General features: G+C 43.3%; 1 protein-coding gene across 1 annotated transcript in view; it reads left to right on the top strand.

The window, feature by feature from the left end:
• Positions 1–457: 457 nt before the first annotated feature.
• The window catches only part of rel (v-rel avian reticuloendotheliosis viral oncogene homolog), a 54,099-nt gene continuing 33,701 nt past the window's right edge, over positions 458–20,855 (top strand). The window contains exons 1-4 of the mRNA XM_078404757.1: positions 458–573; positions 10,309–10,350; positions 10,480–10,616; positions 11,260–11,408. Of these exons, the coding sequence (XP_078260883.1) occupies positions 567–573; positions 10,309–10,350; positions 10,480–10,616; positions 11,260–11,408 (335 nt within the window). The 5' untranslated portion in view covers positions 458–566. The remainder of the gene's footprint in view (positions 574–10,308; positions 10,351–10,479; positions 10,617–11,259; positions 11,409–20,855) is intronic.

Genomic DNA, 20,855 nt, shown 5'->3' with positions numbered 1-20,855 from the left:
GGAGAGAAGGCAGGTACGGGATACTGAGTTGGATGATCAGCCATGATCATATTGAATGGTGGTGCTGGCTCGAAGGGCCGAATGGCCTCCCCCTGCACCTATTTCCTATGTTTCTATGTTGTCTGGTGTGGGCAAGTTGGGCCTGTTTCCACACTGGCTCTGCCTGGAGTCCCTGTGGAATGAATAAACGTCTTCATTTTTTGGCACCAGATTATGGCCTTTCACAAGCACAACAAACAAGGGCTAAGGTGCCTCGTGGAGGCGTGTAAAAAAAAAAAGGCCGAATGGAGGGTGAACCTGCCATAAAAGTTCACTCATTTGTGGGCGACGAAGAAGAAGAAGAAGAAGAAGAAGAAAAAAAAAAGAGGGTTGTGATTTTTAATTGGGCCGTGATGCGTTGGACCAGGCACGTCAGCGAGGGGGCGGAGGGGAATTTCCCCGGTGAATTTTATGAGGCTCACGGGGTTATCCTGCTGCTTTGCAACCGGGACATTTCAGAGTGAGGACAGAAGTCACACGTCGGAATCCATCCTGCGGGCAATAAAAGGACCGCCAGGCGAACGGCCATGGACGGTAAGACGGGCTTGTTTATTTGATCTGGTGTGTGGAGATGTTTTGATATTGGCTGCTGAGGCTGTTCTGAGATGCACCGGTGGGAGCGGCGTCCCGCCGTCGGGGGACACTTCACTTAGTTTAACACTCAACAACAGTGGAAATAGCCGCTCCGACGAGTTGGTCGCTCCAGCATTTTGACGGGTTCTCCTTGGTCGGACCGGGGAATGGTCCCCTTTTTGCGAATCGGGGGTGCATGAGGCGTTTAATATCCATTCCGGATCACAGCCGGGCAAGTCCAGCCTTTCACTTCAGGCTTCGGATTCAATAGGCAATAGGTGCAGGGGGAGGAGGAGGCGGAGGCCATTCGGCCCTTCGAGCCTGTACGCACCGCCATTCAATGTGATCATGGCTGATCATTCTCAATCAGTACCCCGTTCCTGCCTTCACCCTGACTCCGCTATCCTTAAGAGCTCTATCCAGCTCTCTCTTGAATGCATTCAGAGAATTGGCCTCCACTGCCCTCTGAGGCAGAGAATTCCACAGATTCACAACTCTCTGACTGAAAAAGTTTTTCCTCATCTCTGTTCTAAATGGCCTACCCCTTATTCTTAAACTGTGGCCCCTGGTTCTGGACTCCCCCAACATTGGGAACATGTTTCCTGCCTCTAACGTGTCCAACCCCTTAATAATCTTATAAGTCTGTGGCTATCTTCAACTCCCAAACCCCGATAACATTCACTTTAGGTGCTTGTGCTTCAGCTGTGTTGTTGGTTCAGAGAGGGTGAGGCGAGGGTGGGGAGCCAGAGAGAGAGGTGGGTGCCCAGCCTGGGTGGGGTGGGTGCCCAGCCTGGGTGAGGTGGGTGCCCAGCCTGGGTGAGGTGGGTGCCCAGCCTGGGTGAGGTGGGTGCCCAGCATGGGTGAGGTGGGTGCCCAGCCTGGGTGAGGTGGGTGCCCAGCCTGGGTGAGGTGGGTGCCCAGCCTGGGTGGGGTGGGTGCCCAGCCTGGGTGAGGTGGGTGCCCAGCCTGGGTGAGGTGGGTGCCCAGCCTGGGTGAGGTGGGTGCCCAGCCTGGGTGGGGTGGGTGCCCAGCCTGGGTGAGGTGGGTGCCCAGCCTGGGTGAGGTGGGTGCCCAGCCTGGGTGGGGTGGGCTCAAATGTCACGTCGTCTTTGCCTGTCGGAAACAGTGGCAGGTGGAAATCCTGAAGGCGTCTTAAAATGACAAACCTGCTGGCTTTATTCAAGGCTCCCCCAACCACCTAATTCGGCTCTCGACCCGAAACATCACCCACTCCTTCTGTGTGTCGGAAGGAACTACAGTCAGATAGATGTTGGTTCAAACCGACGATAGATGCAGACACAAGGCAGACAGACACACAATGCTGGAGTAACTCAGCGGGTCAGGCAGCATCTCTGGAGAGAGGGAATGGGCGACGTTTCGGGTCGAGACCCTTCTTCAGACTGAAGTCTTGGCTACACAGACTTGCTACATTCAGTCAGTCTGAAGAAGGGTCTGGACCCGAAACGTCACCCATTCCTTCTCTCCAGAGATGTTGCCTGACCCGCTGAGTTACTCCAGCACTCTGTGGCTATCTTCAACTCCCCAAACCCCGACAACATTCGCTGCCCGGCTCGACGGGGAAGTGTCGAATGAAATAAAAACACACACGTTTGAATGTGCGAGCGTGTGTGTCTGTGCGTGTGTGTCTGGGTGTGTGTGTGGGGGTGTGCGTGTATATGTGTGCGTGTGTATGTGGGTGTGTGTAGTCTGTGTGCATGTGGGTGTGGGTGTATGTGGGTGTGTGTGTATATGGGTGTGCGTGTATATGTGTGCGTGTGTATGTGGGTGTGTGTAGTCTGTGTGCATGTGGGTGTGCGTGTGTATGTGGGTGTGTATGTGCGTGTGTGTGTGGGTGTGTATGTGCGTGTGTGTAGTCTGTGTGTGTGTGTGGGTGTGTATGTGCGTGTGTGTAGTCTGTGTGTGCGTGTGTATGTGCGTGTGTGTAGTCTGTGTGCGTGTGTATGTGGGTGTGGGTGGTTATGTGTGTCTATGCGTGTGCATGTGGGTGTATGTGGGTGTGTGTGTATATGGGTGTGTGTGTATATGTGTGCGTGTGTATGTGGGTGTGTGTAGTCTGTGTGCATGTGGGTGTGCGTGTGTATGTGGGTGTGTATGTGCGTGTGTGTAGTCTGTGTGTGCGTGTGTATGTGGGTGTGGGTGGTTATGTGTGTCTATGCGTGTGCATGTGGGTGTGCGTGTGTATGTGCGTGTGTGTAGTCTGTGTGTGCGTGTGTATGTGGGTGTGGGTGGTTATGTGTGTCTATGCGTGTGCATGTGGGTGTGCGTGTGTATGTGCGTGTGTGTAGTCTGTGTGTGGGTGCGTTTGTGGGTGTGCGTGTGTATGTGCGTGTGTATGTGCGTGTGTGTAGTCTGTGTGTGGGTATGTATGTGGGTGCGTGTGTGTGTGTGGGTGTGTTATGTGTGTGTGGGTGTGCGTTTGTGTGTGTCTGTACGTGTTAAGTTACTGCTTGTTTTTGTAAAACAAAAGTCTAATGAAACTGCGGCCGAGACTCCTCGTGAAACTGACGTGGGCGACGGCGACCAGCAACTTTCCTTGTGTTCACGGATTTAAAGTGAAGCTTAAGTGGAAAGTGGGCGGACTGAAGCACAGGCTGTTCCTTTGGCAGGGGGATGGTTGTTCTATATCTCTCTACGTCACCGTCTATGTCTCTCGTTTCCCTCTCCCCTGACCCTCAGTCTGAAGAAGGGTCCCGACTCGAAACGTCACCCATTCCTTCTCTCTAGAGATGCTGAGTTACTCCAGCATTTTGTGTTTAACTTCGGTTTACACAGAAAATAGGTGCAGGAGGAGACTATTCGGCCCTTTGAGCCAGCACCGCCATTCATTGTGATCATGGCTGATCATTCTCAATCAGTAACCTGTGCCCAACATCTCCCCATACCCCCTTGATTCCACTAGCCCCTAGAGCTCTATCTAACTCTCTTAAATTCATCCAGTGATTTGGCCTCCACTGCCCTCTGTGGCAGAGAATTCCACAAATTCACAACTCTCTGGGTGAAAATGTTCCTTCTCACCTCAGTTCTAAATGGCCTCCCCTTTATTCTAAGACTGTGGCCCCTGGTTCTGGACTCGCCATTGGGAAAAAAAATTCCTGCATCTAGCTTGTCCAGTCCTTTTATAATTTTATATGCCTCTATAAAATCCCCCCTCAGCCTTCTAAACTCCAGTGGATAACCTCACATTTATCTATATTATACTGCATCTGCCACGCATCTGCCCACTCACTCAATCTGTCCAGGTCACCCTGTAACCTCCTAACATCCTCTTCACAGTTTACACTGCCACCCAGCTTTGTGTCATCCACAAACTTGCTAGTGTTACTTCTAATTCCTTCAATCAAATCATTAATATATATGGTAAACAGTTGCGGCCCCAACACCGAGCCTTGCGACGCTCCACTCTCCACTGCCTGCCATTCTGAAAAGGACCCGTTTTACTCCTACTCTTTGCTTCCTGTCTGCCAACCAATTATCTATCCATGTCAACACCCTACCCCCAATACCATGTGCTCTAATTTTGCTCACCAATCTGCCGTGTGGGACCGTGTGGAAAGTCTAGATACACTACATCCACTGGCTCCCCTTCATCCATTTTATTTATCACATCCTCCAGAAGAGTAGTCAAGCATGATTTCCCTTTCATAAATCCATGCTGACTTGGATTATCTTTTTTATTGCTATCCAAATGCACTGTTATTACCTCTTTAATAATTGACTCCAGCAACTTCCCCACCACCGATGTCAGGCTAACTGGTCTGTAATTGCCCGTTTTCTCTCGCTCCTTTCTAGAAAAGTGGGATAACATTAGCTTTCCTCCAATCCACAGGAACTGATCCTGAATCTATTGAACATTGGAAAATGATCACCAATGTGTCCACTATTTCTAGAGCCACCTCCCTGAGTACCCTGGGATGCAGACCATCAGGCCCCAGGGATTTATCATCCTTCAGTCCCATCAGTCTACCCAATACTATTTCTCGCCTAATGCAAATTTCTTTCAGTTCCTCTACCCCCGCTAGATCCTCTGTCCTCTAGTACATCTGGGAGAATGTTTGTGTCTTCCTTAGTGAAGATAGATCCAAAGTACCTGTTCAACTCTTCTGCCATTTCCTTGTTACCCATAATAATTTCACCCACAATTCTTTGCTGTGTTAAACATCTTTTATCATATATATACAGCCGGAAACAGGCCTTTTAACTTCCCTTCATTCCTGCTAGGATCCCTTTCCAGTCGCTTCCCTTCATTCCTGCTAGGATCCCTTTCCAGTCGACCTTGGCCAGCTCCTCTCTCATGCCTTCATAGTCCCCTTTGTTCAACTGCAACACTGATACTTCCAATTTAACCTTCTCTCGTATTGCAGATTAAAACTAATATTATGATCACAACCTCCAAGCAGTTCCTTTACCTTGAGTTCTCTTATCAAATCTGGTTCATTGGACAACACTAAATCCAGAATTGCCTTTTCTCTGGTAGGCCAGTACCAGCTGCTCTAGGAATCCATCTCGGAGGCACTCTACAAACTCTCTTGGGGTCCAGAACCAACCTGATTTTCCCAGTCTACCTGCATATTGAAATCCCCCATCACCACAGTGGCATTACCTTTGTTACATGCCAGTTTTAACTCCTGCTGCAACTTACACCTTAAACCAGCATCTGCAGTTCCTTCCTACACAATCTTTGTGCAAGTCTGACTAGATTGGCTCTGCAACGGGATACAGGGGGACTCTCCGCATGAAGTTAATCTCTGTTGCCTTGCCCCCCCCCCCCCCCCCCCCCCAGTTTTTGCCGCATCTGATATTCAAAGATATTCTGCTGCTGCATGGGGCAGGACAATGCTGGTGGAAAAGGCAAGGACACAACGATTAGCATTGAATCACGCAGAAAAGATGCCTTCCCACAGGGTGGTGCGCTATCGAGCAGGAACTTGTTTCAATTCATTCTAAAACATTATCTATTTTCTTATCAACCAGTAATAAATTGGGTACTTTTTTTTACAGTAGATGCACAAAGATTTGAGGCTCAGTCTCTGCTGCCCTCTCAGAGTAATATTTGCCGATGGGAAGCTATTGATTTGATTTTAATCTGCAAAATAAAAGTTAAATTTTCCAATCTATCTGCTTGTTCCCCCTTTTCCCCCACCCTCCACTGCCCGCTGGTCTAAAATCCCAGTCCATTGACTCGAGCAAAATAAAATACGGGGTGAATTTTCGAGGTGCCACCTTTCAAAGGTGTTGCATTAATAGACAATAGACAATAAGTGCAGGAGGAGGCCATTCGGCCCTTCAAGCCAGCACCGCCATTCAATGTGATCATGGCTGATCATTCTCAATCAGTACCCCGTTCCTGCCTTCTCCCCATACCCCCTGACTCTGCTATCCTTAAGAGCTCTCTCTTGAATGCATTCAGAGAATTGGCCTCCACTGCCTTCTGAGGCAGAGAATTCCACAGATTCGCAACTCTCTGACTGAAAAATTGTTTTCTCATCTCTGTTCTAAATGGCCTACCCCTTATTCTTAAACTGTGTCCCCTGGTTCCGGACTCCCCCAACATTGGGAACATGTTTCCTGCCTCTAACGTGTCCAACCCCTTAATAATCTTATACGTTTCGATAAGATCCCCTCTCATCCTTCTAAAAGTTTAAGTTTCATTCTCGGATGATCAAGAAAAAATGACGCTCTTTAGAGGACGGCAGGGATGTTTTGCCCAGTGACCAGATTAATTGTCCACCAATCACCTCAGGAAGACATTTTCAACCTGTTGACACAAGGAACTGCAGATGCTGGTTTACAAAAAGAGGACACAAAGTGCTGGAGGGTCACACAGCATCTCTGGAGAACATAGGTGATGTTTTGGGCCGGGATCCTTTCGGGCCTGAAACATCACCAATCCATGTTCGCCAGAGATGCTGCCAGATCTGCTGAGTTATCCAAGCACTTTCTGTCTTTTTTTAAATCAAACTGTTATTGTGTGGCTAGTAAGTAGACAGACAACATTAAGATAGGTGGAGGAATGTGTAGGAAGGATCTGCAGATGCTGGTTAAACCGAAGATAGACACAAAATGCTGGAGTAACTCAGCGGGACAGGCAGCATCTCTGGAGGGAAGGAATGGGTGACGTTTCAGGTCGAGACTCTTCTTCAGGTATCATAGACAGTGAAGATGTTTATCAGGAATTACAAGATCTTGATCACCTGGGCAGGTGGGCCTTGGATTGGCTAATGGAGTTTAATTCAGACAATTGTGAGGTGCTGCATGTTGTGAAGTCAAACCAGGACCTTCACGGAATGCTAGGACCCTGGGAAGTATTGTAGAGCAGACGGATCTAGGAGCACAAGTACAATTCCTGGTCTTCTACACAACTCCTGCTGTGAAAAGGTCTCCGTGTGAAGCACCTTACTCAAAAGTTTGATATCACTACCACAGAGGTTACATTAAAAAAATAAAATAATTGACTGTAAATAACTTTGGGACATTCTGAAAGTCTAATGTACAAAGTCACCCATTCCTTCTCTCCAGAGATGCTGCCTGTCCCGCTGAGTTACTCCAGCATTTTGTGTTTATGGTGTAAACCAGCATCTGCAGTTCCTTCCTACACAATTGTAAAAAATGGACGATGTTTTTTCATTTCCGTTAGTTTCGATGTATTATATGCACCAGATAATTTCTATTTTTAGACTCGTTCAGTGGTATGTGTCTACACCGTTGGGATTTCTATATTTCAATAGTGGGATAAAAGTGGGAAAAGTCTCTTTTTATTTCCCACACCAACATGACTGAAATTGCGATCCAGTTGCTCTGGTCCCATTTGTTTGTGCTGTAGAATGTTAAAGACAAAGTTTTATGATATCATTGGTCTTTACTGTATGTTGTTTCTTTTTTTTCCTAATCAGATGTGCAGCACTTTGGTCAACGTGGGTTGTTTTTAAATGTGCTATACAAATAAAATTGACTTGACTTTACTTGACTTAACGCATCCGGTCGATATTAAATAGCATTTTTAGTTTCTGTAAAACAACCACTATAATTCACATTTCCATAAATGGCACGAGGCTTAAAATCCCATTTCCAGTACAGTTAAAGTGCACTTACAAAATTAAAGTACTACACAGCTGTTGTGCCATTTCATATGATAGCATAAGTGTGGCCAGTGATGTAGGTTTACATTATGTGTGCTTATTAAGGTAATTGTTTCTGGAAGTTAAACTCCTGTTTAAAAAAAAAAGACCATTGGTCAGTTCACCACGGTCACAAAAGAGATCTTTGCACGAACATTGTATCTTGAAAGAAATGAAACTCAGTGGGTATCAATACTGGTTAACATATTTGTTTCCATTTGATTAGCAGTTCAGTAAATAGTTTCACTTGAAACTGTGTAGGTTTCAAGCAATCAATTGCAGCAGGTTCTGTGACTGATGTACATTTTTAGAAAGTAAAAGGCCTGAACACTGGAAGCTGAAATAGACTACATAGGGAGTTGGACACATATTGAATCTGAAACCACCTGGTCGCTTGTTTCTGAATAAACATCGGTTTTCCGTTGTAAACTCTAACGTTTGGCCCAGTTTTTAAATATCGTTATTTTGTTCTTTTAGATATTTTGGAAATCTAGTTAGACAGTTATAATGCTGAAGAGCAAGTAGTTGTTACGTCAGTGGGTTAATTTAAAATAACCTTTATTTAACTCATGATAGTGATCTGTTAAAAAAATCTTTTCTGTTATTAGTTTTAGTTTAGTTTAGAGATACTGCGTGGAAACGGACCCCCTCAGCCCACCGAGCCCACGCCGACCGGTGATCCCCATGCATTAACACTATCCTACACACACCGGGAACATTTACATTGATACCAAGCCAATTAGTCTACAAACCTGCACAACTTTGGGAGAAAACCGAAGATCTCGGAGAAAACCCAAGTCACGGGGAGAATGCACAAACTCCGTACAGACAAGCACCCATAGTCAGGATCGAACTTGGGTATCTGGCACTGAAAGGCAGTAACTCTACTGCTATGCCACAATGCTGCCTATTGCAGAGCATAAAATCAATACACGGCTGTCCGAATGTATTATTGTGTGTGTGCTTCATTAATTACATTTGGTATTGAATATTCAAAACCTAACGTCATTGGATGTTCATTCTGTTAGTACAATTTGAGTTGATTTGTACTTCATATAAAACCATTGGTTTGTGACACAAATTGCACAAAATTATATCTTGTAATAGATGGAAAATGCACTTTTTAAATCAACACTTAAAAGGGGAGAAATCTTGGAATATTTTTGCTGCTAATCGGAGTAGATTAGCAGGGCGTGCAACAGTTATGTTTGAGTGCACCTGCATCATTAGGTGGGGTTGTAAATCAAATAACCTTTAACTTTAACCATGCGTGGTTTCCTGATGACCTCATCGAAGGGCAACACCATAGGTGTTCAATATCTTTTAACATGCTTTCATAAAAATAAACACTTTTAACTTGAATTCTAATCTTGATTTGGAGAAGATTGTCATTGTTTAGTAGAGTCAGAGAGTCGCACAGCGTGGAAACAGGCCATTTGGCCCAACTTGCCCACACCGGCCAACATGTCCCACCTGCCAGTGTTTGGTCCATATCCCTCTAAACCTGTCCTATCCATGTACCTGTCTAACTGTATTTTAAATGTTCCAGCCTCAACTACCTCCTCTGGCAGCTTGTTCCATACATCCATCCCCCATTGTGTGGAAAAGCTACCCCCCAGATTCCTATTAAATCTTTTCCGCTTCACCTTAAACCTATGTCCTCCGGTCTTTGATTTTTAGATTTTTTTTTTAGATTTAGAGATACAGCGCGGAAACAGGTCCTTCGGCCCACCGGGTCCGTGCCGCCCAGCGATCCCCGCACATTAACACTATCCTACACACCCTAGGGGGAATTTTTACATTTGCCCAGCCAATTAACCTACATACCTGTACGTCTTTGGAGTGTGGGAGGAAACCGAAGATCTCGGAGAAAACCCACGCAGGTCACGGGGAGAACGTACAAACTCTGTACAGACAGCGCCCATAGTCAGGATCGAACCTGGAATTTAGAAAGGTGAGAGGAGATCTTATCGAAACACATAAGATTATTAAGGGGTTGGACGCGTTAGAGGCAGGAAACATGTTCCCAATGTTGGGGGAGTCCAGAACAAGGGGCCACAGTTTAAGAATAAGGGGTAGGCCATTTAGAACTGAGATGAGGAAAAACTTTTTCAGTCAGAGAGTTGTGAATCTGTGGAATTCTCTGCCTCAGAAGGCAGTGGATGCCAATTCTCTGAATGCATTCAAGAGAGAGCTGGATAGAGCTCTTAAGGATAGCGGAGTCAGGGGGTATGGGGAGAAGGCAGGAACGGGGTACTGATTGAGAATGATCAGCCATGATCACATTGAATGGCGGTGCTGGCTCGAAGGGCCGAATGGCCTCCTCCTGCACCTATTGTCTATTGAGTCTCCGGCGCTGCATTCGCTGTAAGGCAGCAACTCTACCGCTGCGCCACCGTGCCCAGATTCACCTACTCTGGGCAAGAGACTCTGTGCATCTACTCGATCTATTCCTCTCATGATCTTGTACAGTGGTGAGATATATTTTAAGTTGAATGTTGCATTTTCCGTTTCCTCATAATAAATAATTAATATTATTTCTGGGATTTTGTCTTTCTAGTGCGAGGTCACTTGCCCGTTATGTCAAGGCCTCCCCTTCAAGGTGAGAGATTTCTATATATACATATATTTTTGTGAAAAATTGCATTTCTAACTTTAATTCCCTATTATGTGTTGCTGTCTTGTGTCCCTTGCTGAAATTCTGCATCGCTGAAATTGTGGTTAATTTTAGGTGAACCTTATGCTGAAATGGTTGAGCAGCCCAAGCAACGTGGCATGCGTTTCAGATACAAGTGTGAAGGGCGATCAGCTGGTAGCATTCCTGGGGCAAGCAGCAAGGATAACAACAGAACATATCCTGCCATCCAGGTAAACTATCATAGTGCATTTGCATATAAGTTTTTTTAAATGAAATCATCTCTCATTTGCGGTTTAAGGTTTTTTTCAACGCTATTATTGTTTCCAAGAATTCTGTTTTTATGCAGTTGAGTTCCAAAAGTGAGGTTTATTTCAGAAGTACAGCGTGGAAACAGGCCCTTCGGCCCACCAGGTCCACACTGACCAGCAGATTAATACTATCCTACACACACTGGGGACAATTTACAAGTTTACCGAATTATGTTCCAGCCCATTAAACTTTGTCCATTGATTAATGCCAACTGTTTTGGTATATTGAATTTGCAGCTGTCTGAGAATTTATAAGAGGAAAATGCTACAATAGCAGTCTACATGAATTCTGTAGCAGGGGAAGGAATGGAAGTCACCTCATTATATCCACTGGGTTTATGTGTTCAACTGTGTAACCCAACTGTGTACTGTTGAATAAAGTAGACTTTTTCGATCGCGAGCTATAAACCTTCAGTGTCTTTAGAATTAAGAGACTGGAATCGTAAAAAAATCCTAAATAATGTTTAAAATTCTCGACTTCATTCCTTTGCATAGCTTTTCTCATGTCTCCCTCTCTTTAACAGCATTTTGGTTCAGGTTTGTTTATTCTTTCTTCATCATAAAGGTTGTGAATTACTTTGGAAGAGTGAGAGTTTTAGTTACTTTAGTAACAAAGATGGAACCTTTCAAACCCCACCCTCACGACTTGGTTGGGAAGGACTGCAAAGATGGCTTCTATGAAGCTGACTTTGGCGCTGAACGTAGACTTTTGTGGTAAGTACCTAGTGTTCTGTTCTGATATTGATGTTTTTTTTTTAAAAGAGTGAAATATATAAATGTTTTGCTGTATTGCTATGTTACTCTACCAAATAAATCTTAAAATGTGGGAGAGGGAATATGGAAGAGGAGCAATATTTTTACACAGATCTGGAACATGGCAAATATTCAGAAACAATAAATTGTAAACCAAACCACAGATGTATATCAGAATGCCTGGCTGGAAACTCCAACAAAGTGGGTGATTGTACAGAGTTATAGGGAAGCCATTGTTGCACTTAGGCCCAATTAGTTGCAGTACATAAGCAGTTTCTTCTGTCTGATATATGATGGGGGGATGTGCAAAAAAGGACCAGAGATGGAGAATTAAAGATTCTCAGAATTGTAAATATAAGAGAGGAGAAGCCATGGAAAGATATGAACACGAGGATGAGAATTTTGAAATTGAGGCTTTGCTGGGTAGGTGGGATAGAGTAATTTAGGATGTAGACCACAAGGTATTGAATGAGTGGGAAGGATTTTCTACAAAAGTCAGGGTTGCTGCAGAGTGAGCGGAGGGCTATATGTTCAGAGGGAGTGAGGTTAGAGAAGGTAAGGGGAGTAGAAAAGTCTGAAGAAGGGTCTCACCCCGAAACGTCACCTATTCCTTTTCTCCAGAGATGCTGTCACTCCAGCTTTTTGTGTCTATCGAAGGTAATGAGTGGGTTAAGTTTAGCAAAACAGTAGTCTTGTAGGTATGTTACTGGACTAGAAATCTGCAACCTGAATCCAGACACATGTTTAAGCCTCACCACAGCAGCCATGGAATTTACATTCATTTAACTTAACCAAATCTAGAATGCAAGTGGGAACTTAAACACACTTTTAAAAAGAACAAAGGAATCAATACTAGAAATGAAGGAGGCTGAAGGGTGACCTTATTGAGGTATACAAGATCACAAGGAGCATGGGGAAAGTGAATACTCAGTCTTTTTCCAGGGCAGAGGATTCTTACACTAGATGGCACCGGCTTAAGGTGAGAGGGGTTAGATGTAAGAGGGACATTGGGAAACATTTTCACTCAGAAGGTAGTCTGTAACTGGATTGAGCTGCCAGAGGAGGCTATTAAAGTGGATATAATCAGAACAACAATTTGAAAGCCATTTTTGAGAGATGTATGGATATGAATGGCTTGGAGAACTCTGGGGGCAAATGGAATGCCCAATTTGTTCGGCATGGACAAGGTGGGCCGGAGGGCCTGTTTCTCTGCTGTTTAACTGTGGCTCTAAGATGCTAGTTCTAACAACAGGTACCATGAAATAATTGGATTGTCGCAAAAAAAGCATTTTGTTCACTAGTATCCCTACCAAGTTCAGCCATATGTTATCTCAGACCCCATCGTTAACCTCTAACTGCCTCCTCAGTTTGGAGATAATCCGAAATGAATGATAAATGCCAGCATTGCCTATGATGTTTACATTTCATAAACCAATTATAACAATTGGATCCTCAAAATATTATTTCTTCATCTATAATTAAGGTGGGTCACTGTCGTAGACGCTTGATATTAAAGAACAGTCACCAGCCCCACAAATATTGGTACAAAGATAATATGCTTAAAAACGAAGATTTAAGGCATTTAAGAGAGAGCTAGATAGAGCTCTTAAGGATAGCGGAGTCAGGAGGTATGGGGAGAAGGCAGGAACGGGGTACTGATTGAGAATGATCAGCCATGATCACATTGAATGGTGGTGCTGGCTCAAAGGGCCGAATGGCCTCCTCCTGCACCTATTGTCTATAAAGTTGGTGATCAGAAAGTGAGGCTGTCAATGTCGGAATATCATCTGTTGAATCTGATGTATTTACTGGGATTATCTTGATGAACTTTGAATGTTGCCCTCTGGCAGCTTGGTGAGGGACAGGGTTAATACTTGTCACAAGGTGAACTTTTTGCTGGGATCTGAAGCTTACCCAGACTGTTTTGAATTGGGTGTTTGAGTTCAGTTTGAAATATATGGGTAATTTCAATCCATTTTAGTGGGTGTTAGCTCACTGCACATCTGTTCCAGAAATGACATGTAGGTTAAGACCACAATAGAGGCACTCTGGCTACATGTGAATCAGAAGGTTGGTAGGGTGAAATTGCTCTCTGGAGACTTGGGTGCGTAACATAAGCTTGCACCTCTGCGCAGTATGGCCATGGTGCTATCTTTCAGATTAAACTAGGATGCTGCCCTCTTAAAGTAAATGTAGGGGATGAAAACCTATGTGCTTTGAAGAGAAGAGCAGCTCCAGCCCTAGATTTAATTCTCCATTAGCATCTAAAATGGATTTTCTTCTTAGTTATTGCATTGCTTTTTGTTGAACTTTTATTTGAAAGTGTTGGCTGATGTCTCTCTGAAATATTACAAGAGTATTGTTCTTCAAGAGTACTTAATTAGCTGTTTGGGGACATAATGAGATGATGAATTTGTGCAATACACAACAGACGTTGTTCCTTTACTCCTTTCACTTGCCAGTCTACCTCTGGAATTGCAGTGTAGCAGTAGCCGTCAGTTATGATGTTGCGTGGTGTGTCCTTCTGAAAGTGATGTGAAGTAGTTTTTCTTTTAACCCATTTCTATTTGCATATTTCTCCACCCCTCCCTGAATGGCTTGGCAATTGGTTGAACATTTTGAGAGATGACACACACACACACAGTGCAGTTTCACATCTTCCCTTCCCTGGGTGGGGAGTTCCCAGGCTTAGCTGGGCCATTAGGTAAGGTACTAAATCAAGTAGAGTGTGGGTGTTTCCCTGAGAGAGAGAAATAACCCAACATATTAGTCATCAGGGTTGGGCTTGTGCATCTCCCTAAACAACAATATCAAAGGACACTGAGAAGACCTATTTGGTTCTATGGTGGTGACAATGGGGTCCCAAAGATATGTGGCTGGGAACACTATAAAGCAAGTCTATGTCTTTGTTATAAACTGGCCAGTCAAATATGGGTAACTTCACAGGAAGTTCTCAATTTTTCATTGACAATTTCACTAGATAACTAGAAAGTCACTGCCTCAGTTCATAGCATTGGAGAGGGGTAACCACAATAATCTTCTGTTCTGCCTGTGTTACATTCAGAGAAAGTGCTGCTTGATTAAAAAATTACAATGGCTCTGTCGGCCTGAAATATATCCACTTCAGTCCCTTCCTATAAGAAAATAACCGCAGATGCTGGTACAAATCGAAGGTATTTATTAGATGCTGGAGTAACTCAGCAGGTCAGGCATCATCTCAGGGGAGAAGGAGTGGGTGATGTTTCGGGTCGAGACCCTTCTTCAGACCTTCTTCCTAGGAAGCTGTTTATTTTGCCTATTTTAGTGCATGTACACTTTTGAAATAAGCACAATGACCATCAGTTCCACTGCCACTGAGAAGTGGAATCATATAATTAATTAATTCATGCAGATCCTTGTGAATGATCAGCCATGATCACTTTGAATGGCAGTGCTGGCTCAAAGGGACGAATGGCCTACTCCTGCACCTATTGTCTATTGAACCATTTTTATGGGTGAAACATTTCTCCTGTATGCATGTGGAAGGAAAGGATTGCCCATGACTTTAACTTTTCCAGTTCAATGATCATGTACATGGCCGGTTAGGTTTCTCATTAGCATTATGAGTAAAAATTCATGTTGAATTAAATGTACAAACACAATTTTGGAGTGAAAATCATGTTGCTTTTTGGCGTTTCAAGACATTGCCTATGATAGCTAAACCCCAAAATGTCCAGTTTGAAACTAATCCTTTATAAGATATAATTTTTATCAGTGCCTCTCTTTAGCACTTCTTTAATCAATCACTGATATGAGATACACTCGTGAAATTTGTCTTAAAATAGTTTTAGTTTAGTTTATTGGCACGTGTTTGTCAGTTAGCGGAAAGACAAAACATGATTGCAATCGAGCAATTTACTGTGTATAGATACATGATAAGGGAATAACGCTTAGTGCAAAGTAAAGTCAGCAAAGTCCGATCAAGGATAGTCCGAGGGTCACCGATGAGGTAGATAGTAGTTCAGGACAGCTCTCTTGTTTGAGCTGCCTTTTCTGAATGAGAACAGGCCTGGTTTTCTAAGTTTCAGGTATTTCCGTACAATTGTTTGCTTTTTCCTACTACCAAGTTCTAGATGTCTCACGATGACTTTTAAACCAATAAGTCTGAGTAACTTTCCAATCTTTAGGAGATTCTCTAAAGTGAACCACCCATTTCATTCATTCAGATTTGGTTCTACAAATCCATGATATTAAAAAATATGCTGCGCATAACTGCAGACAATGTAGGATGTAAAGTACAAGTGGATGATTTGTGGAATAGAGGCAAAAGTTTCGCTGCTGTGCATTATTGTTATGAAAGCTGTTTCTAACTATCTATATATAACAGTAAAATCAAAAAAAGTTGGAAATATTAAGCAAATCGGTGCAGCTTAAATAAAATAAATATGAGCCTTAAGCATAACCACAAAGCTGCAATAAGTTAAATTGTCAAGAGTGATCCACTCCTGTTTTTTTTTCACAAAATGCTGGAGTAACTCAGCAGGTCAGGCGGCATCTCAGGAGAGAAGGAATGGGTGACGTTTCGGGTCGAGACCCTTCTTCAGACTGAAGAAGGGTCTCGACCCGAAACGTCACCCATTCCTTCTCTCCTGAGATGCTGCCTGACCTGCTGAGTTACTCCAGCATTTTGTGAAATAAATACCTTCGATTTGTACCAGCATCTGCAGTTATTTTCTTACACTCCTGTTTTTTCATTGCACCAAAGGAGTCCCCTATTTTTATTTTTTTTTAAAGGTTAGTTTCAGTGTATTTTACAAACTATGTATTTTTTCTTCTATTTCTATCTCCTAATATTTTATCAAAACAAGAATCAGCAGGAATTACATTCTTTGCATTGCAAGGGTTACATCATCCCTTCATGCATGCATTCATTAAAAACAATTTCTGGTATGCATTTCTTTTCAGCATTGGGTGGGGATGGGCAACAGAATTATTTGCAAAATTCTGAATATGCTGCTCTAAACCTGTCTTATCACTGCAGCCCTTAATTTATTTCTAACTTAAAAAAAATAAATCTCCCATGATATGTGGGAGTGTGTGCCTGGTTTACCATATGTTGCTCATCCATACTTGCCATTGAGATCGTGTTGATGAATCATCTTTCCGAATTACTGCAGTTCAAATGGTGATCGCACTCCCATAAGGAGTTCCAGCATCTGGACCCTGTGAGAGTGAGGGTCATTCCAAAGGTGATTTGGAATGGAATTGTAAGTAGATGCGTTCACGTTTGCAAGCTATCTTTGTAGGCTGAATTTTTCCGTCATGGAAAAATTGCACTAATGGATCTCACGGATGATTCTCGCTGCAGATACAGGATGCTGGTGAAGAAAGAGTGAAGAGTTCATGGTACACTGACAGGAGAAAATGGAGAGTAGTCCATAATGTTCCTGACTTTAGTCATATTGCGTACGATAAGCACACTGTAGGTACAGGTGCAGAGGTTATGGGGAGAAGGCAGGAGAATGGGGTTAGGAGGGAGAGATTGATCAGCCATGATTGAATGGCGGAGTAGATTTGATGGGTTGAATGGCCTAATTCTACTCATGATCAGGTCCTTGGGTCTACTGATTCTGCATCAACCAGCAGTTGCTTATTTATGCTGATCCCCATTTTTCAGTCAACTTTCCCCAGACTCTATCTCTTACTTTGGGCACTTAACTGCAGCCAATTCAGCTACCAACCTACACTTCTTTGGGAGTAGGAGGAAACCTGAAGGAAACCTATGTTGTCACAGAAAGAGCAAGCACGTTCCACTCAAACAGCGCGGGAGATTGCGATTGAAGCCAGGAGCTGTGAGGCATTGACTCTTTTAGCTGCATTAGGGCTTGGAGATCATGGAGAGTTGCTATGGAGTGAGGAGATGAGTCATTTGAGGTAGAGTGCACTACCTCTGACATGCTCTTGTACCCACTGTATTCAATGGGCTAGACACAAAATGCTGGAGTAACTCAGCGGGTCAGGCAGCATCTCTGGATAGAATGTATGGGTGATGTTTCAGGTCGAGATCCTTCTGCAGGCTAGAGTCAGGGGAAAGGGGAACAAGAGATCTAGATGGTGATGTAGAGAGATATAGAACAATGAATGAAAGATATGCAAAAAAAGTAGCGATAATGAAGGAAACAGGCCATTGTTAGCTGTTTGCTAAATGAGAACGAGAAGCTGGTGCGACTTGGGTGGGGGAGGGATGGAGAGAGAGGGAATGCAGGGGTTACTTGAAGTTAGAGAAATCAATTTTCATACCACTAGGGTGTAAGCTGCCCAAGCGAAATATGAGGTGCAGTTCCTCCAATTTGTGTTTAGCCTGTCTCTGTCAATGGAGGCAACCCAGGACAGAAAGGTCAGTGTGGGAATGTGAAGGGGAATTAAAGTGTTTGGCAATCGGGAGATCAGGTAGGTCTAGGCCGACTGAGCGAAGGCATTCAGCGACATCATCTCCCAGTCTACATTTGGTCTCGCCGATGTATAAGAGTCCACATCTTGAACAACGGATACAGTAGATGAGGTTGGAGAGGGTGCAAGTGAGCCTCTGCATCACTTGAAAGGACTGTCGGGGTCGCTAGACAGAGTCGAGGGAGGAGGTGTTGCATCTCCTATGGTTGCAGGGGAAGGTACCTGGGGAGGGGGTTGTTTGGGTGGGAAGGGACGAGTTAACCAGGGAGTTGTGGAGGGAACGGTCTCTGCAGAAGGTGGAAAAGGGTGGCGATGAGAAGATGTGACTAGTGGTGGGATCCCGTTGGAGATGGCGAAAATGTCAGAGATTATGTGTTGTATGCGACGGCTGAAGGTGAGAAAGGCAAGGACTAGTCAAGTCAAGTCAATTTTATTTGTATAGCACATTTAAAAACAACCCACGTTGACCAAAGTGCTGTACATCTGATTAGGTACTAAGGAAAAAAATGAAACATACAGTAGCACGCAAACAGTTCACAGCGCCTCCTCAATGAGCCTCAAACGCTAGGGAGTAGAAATAGGTTTTGAGCCTGGACTTAAAGGAGTCGATGGAGGGGGCCGCGGGATAGTGAGTAGCCCCAAATCGGCCAACCTGAGGGACTAGGGGGCTCTGTCCCTGTTGCAACTGGGGGGGATGGGGACCATGAGCAGCTCTTCCTTTTAAGTTTCGACACTGCCTCCCAGGATATTAGTGATGGACTGTTCAGAGATGGTGGTATCAAAGAGCCTTGGTTACACTCAATACCTTGTTGAATACATACCTGCACTCTTCTGGTCAGTAATAAATCAGCAGTGCTCACTGACCTCTGAAAGTAGCTCCTGCGAAGTAGCGTTGAACAATGCTGCATGGACCTTAGTTTTACCAACATTGGGCACTGTTCATCTGTCAATTCCTGGTAGGTGTGGGGGGAGGGAATCCTTGACATGAAGCAACGTTATGACTTCATGGTAAGTAGGCAGCCAACCAAAATGAAGGATTCTCAAGGCTGTAAACTGGAAGTAGAAGCCACAATGTTAACCAATTTTCCAGAATGTAGAGTATAAATACATGAATCATTTAAAATCAATTTTGAAATTTATCATGGGGGTTATTTGCACTCCCCCACTTAGTTTTTTTTAGGTTGAAGAATTTGTTAAGCAGTAATTCCGTACTATGAAATTGTTTTAAAATCTCATTTATACCGTGTGTAATAAAATGCAAGTTTAAGGATATTTTAAGAAAATAATTTGACGGGTTATGAATATTGATTTCACGAACTTCAAGTAACCCCCTGCTTTATCTCTCTCTCCATCCCTCCCCCACCCAAGTCATACCAGCTGCAACATTGTCTTCCTGAGTCTCGTTGTCTGTACTTGTTCTCACCTCACAAACAGCTAATAATGGCCTGTTTTTTTTCTTTATCGTCTTTATTTTGCATGTTTTTCATAAATTTGTTCTATATCGCTCACATCACTGACTATATCTCTCATTTCCCTTTACCCTGACTCTCAGTCTAGAGAATAGTCTCAACCTGAAACGTCACCTATTCCTTTTCTCCACAGATGTGGTCTGACCTGCTGAGTTACTTCAACTTTTTGTCTCTATCTGGTTTAAACCAGTATCTGCAATCCCTTCGTACACATTATTTATCTGGTGTTTTATTTTAAATTCTAATTCCCAGTTTCAATCTCAAGATATCTTAGTTTTCATTAATGGTATTTTTAATTACATATCATTATTGTTCTAAAATGCAATCATATAAATGCTTTAATTTGTCATTAGAATTTTGCTGAAGTATATTTTAAATCGGAATATTTACAAAATTATATAAAATACTTTGCATTAGATAGCAAAAGTTAAATGTAACATGAACGTTCCTGCTTTAAGTGAACAAATTTACCTGGTATTTAAAAAACAATTTCTTTAACAGTTTAGATGTCCTGTTGATTATTTTCCTTCAGTGTACCATAAGTTAGCCAAATGTTTTTGTCTTTATTGTAGTTAATTCCATTTTATTCCAAATTTGTGCCTTCTACAATGTTAGTATGTAGAAAAATATTTAACATGTGCCTTAAGTTGAGCAAATGTAACAATTCAAGATGTTCCTATCATAAGTAGCAAATGTGAAACCAAGTCTGTATGGGGCTTCTCCAATAACATCACTTGATTATATTAGTTAAAGACTTTGCTCATTTTTCTGCTGCCCGAGACTGCGGAATGCCTCCCTTTTTCGTCCGGTATAGTTCTGGGTGTTTGTCTTTAAGACCCCAGCTCTTAACCTGATCAGTGTGCACAGGACTTCCCCCAGTGCAGCTAGCCAACAGCCGTGAAAATGCCCTCCTACCAAACCTGCCATTAAATTTATGGTTAAATTTCTTTGATAATCACGCAATTCCCCAAGATCTGTTATTTTAAAAAAATTACACGTAAAAGATAAAGTTATTGGGAGAATCCTTGTTCAGCCCCAACAAATTGGAAGATGATTGAACTTTATTGCCTTCCATCACAGTGAGGAATGTGGAATCCGCTGTGATGGATGTTTATGTTAAATTTATTTTATGTGGCTGTGTGTCTTGTTGCTTTTCACTTAGTATGGCAACTCAAATTTCACTGTAGCTTAATTGGTACACGTGACAATAAATTGATCTTGAAATCTTAATCAAAAGAAAACCAATGTACATGAAGTAATTAAATATGTTTTTAAAAAACGACATTTAAATCAAATATAATGCCCTACTTGCTTTTCACCACAGATGCACCCTGCAGCCGATGATTTTTCTCTGTTATTGGGCTGCAGGTGGAGTCCAGCAGATGTGTCATAATTGGGGATAATCCAGTTACAAATACATCTGCCAAGATCTACACTGGTCCCCTACAGAAGATTGGCTCTATTAACAATTAGGCAAAACTACTGAAGAAGAAACGCGGTGGAACAGACA

This window comes from Rhinoraja longicauda, chromosome 9 (assembly GCF_053455715.1).
Source record: "Rhinoraja longicauda isolate Sanriku21f chromosome 9, sRhiLon1.1, whole genome shotgun sequence".
Classification (NCBI taxonomy): domain Eukaryota; kingdom Metazoa; phylum Chordata; class Chondrichthyes; order Rajiformes; family Arhynchobatidae; genus Rhinoraja; species Rhinoraja longicauda.
This window is presented reverse-complemented; position numbering and strand designations above follow the sequence as displayed.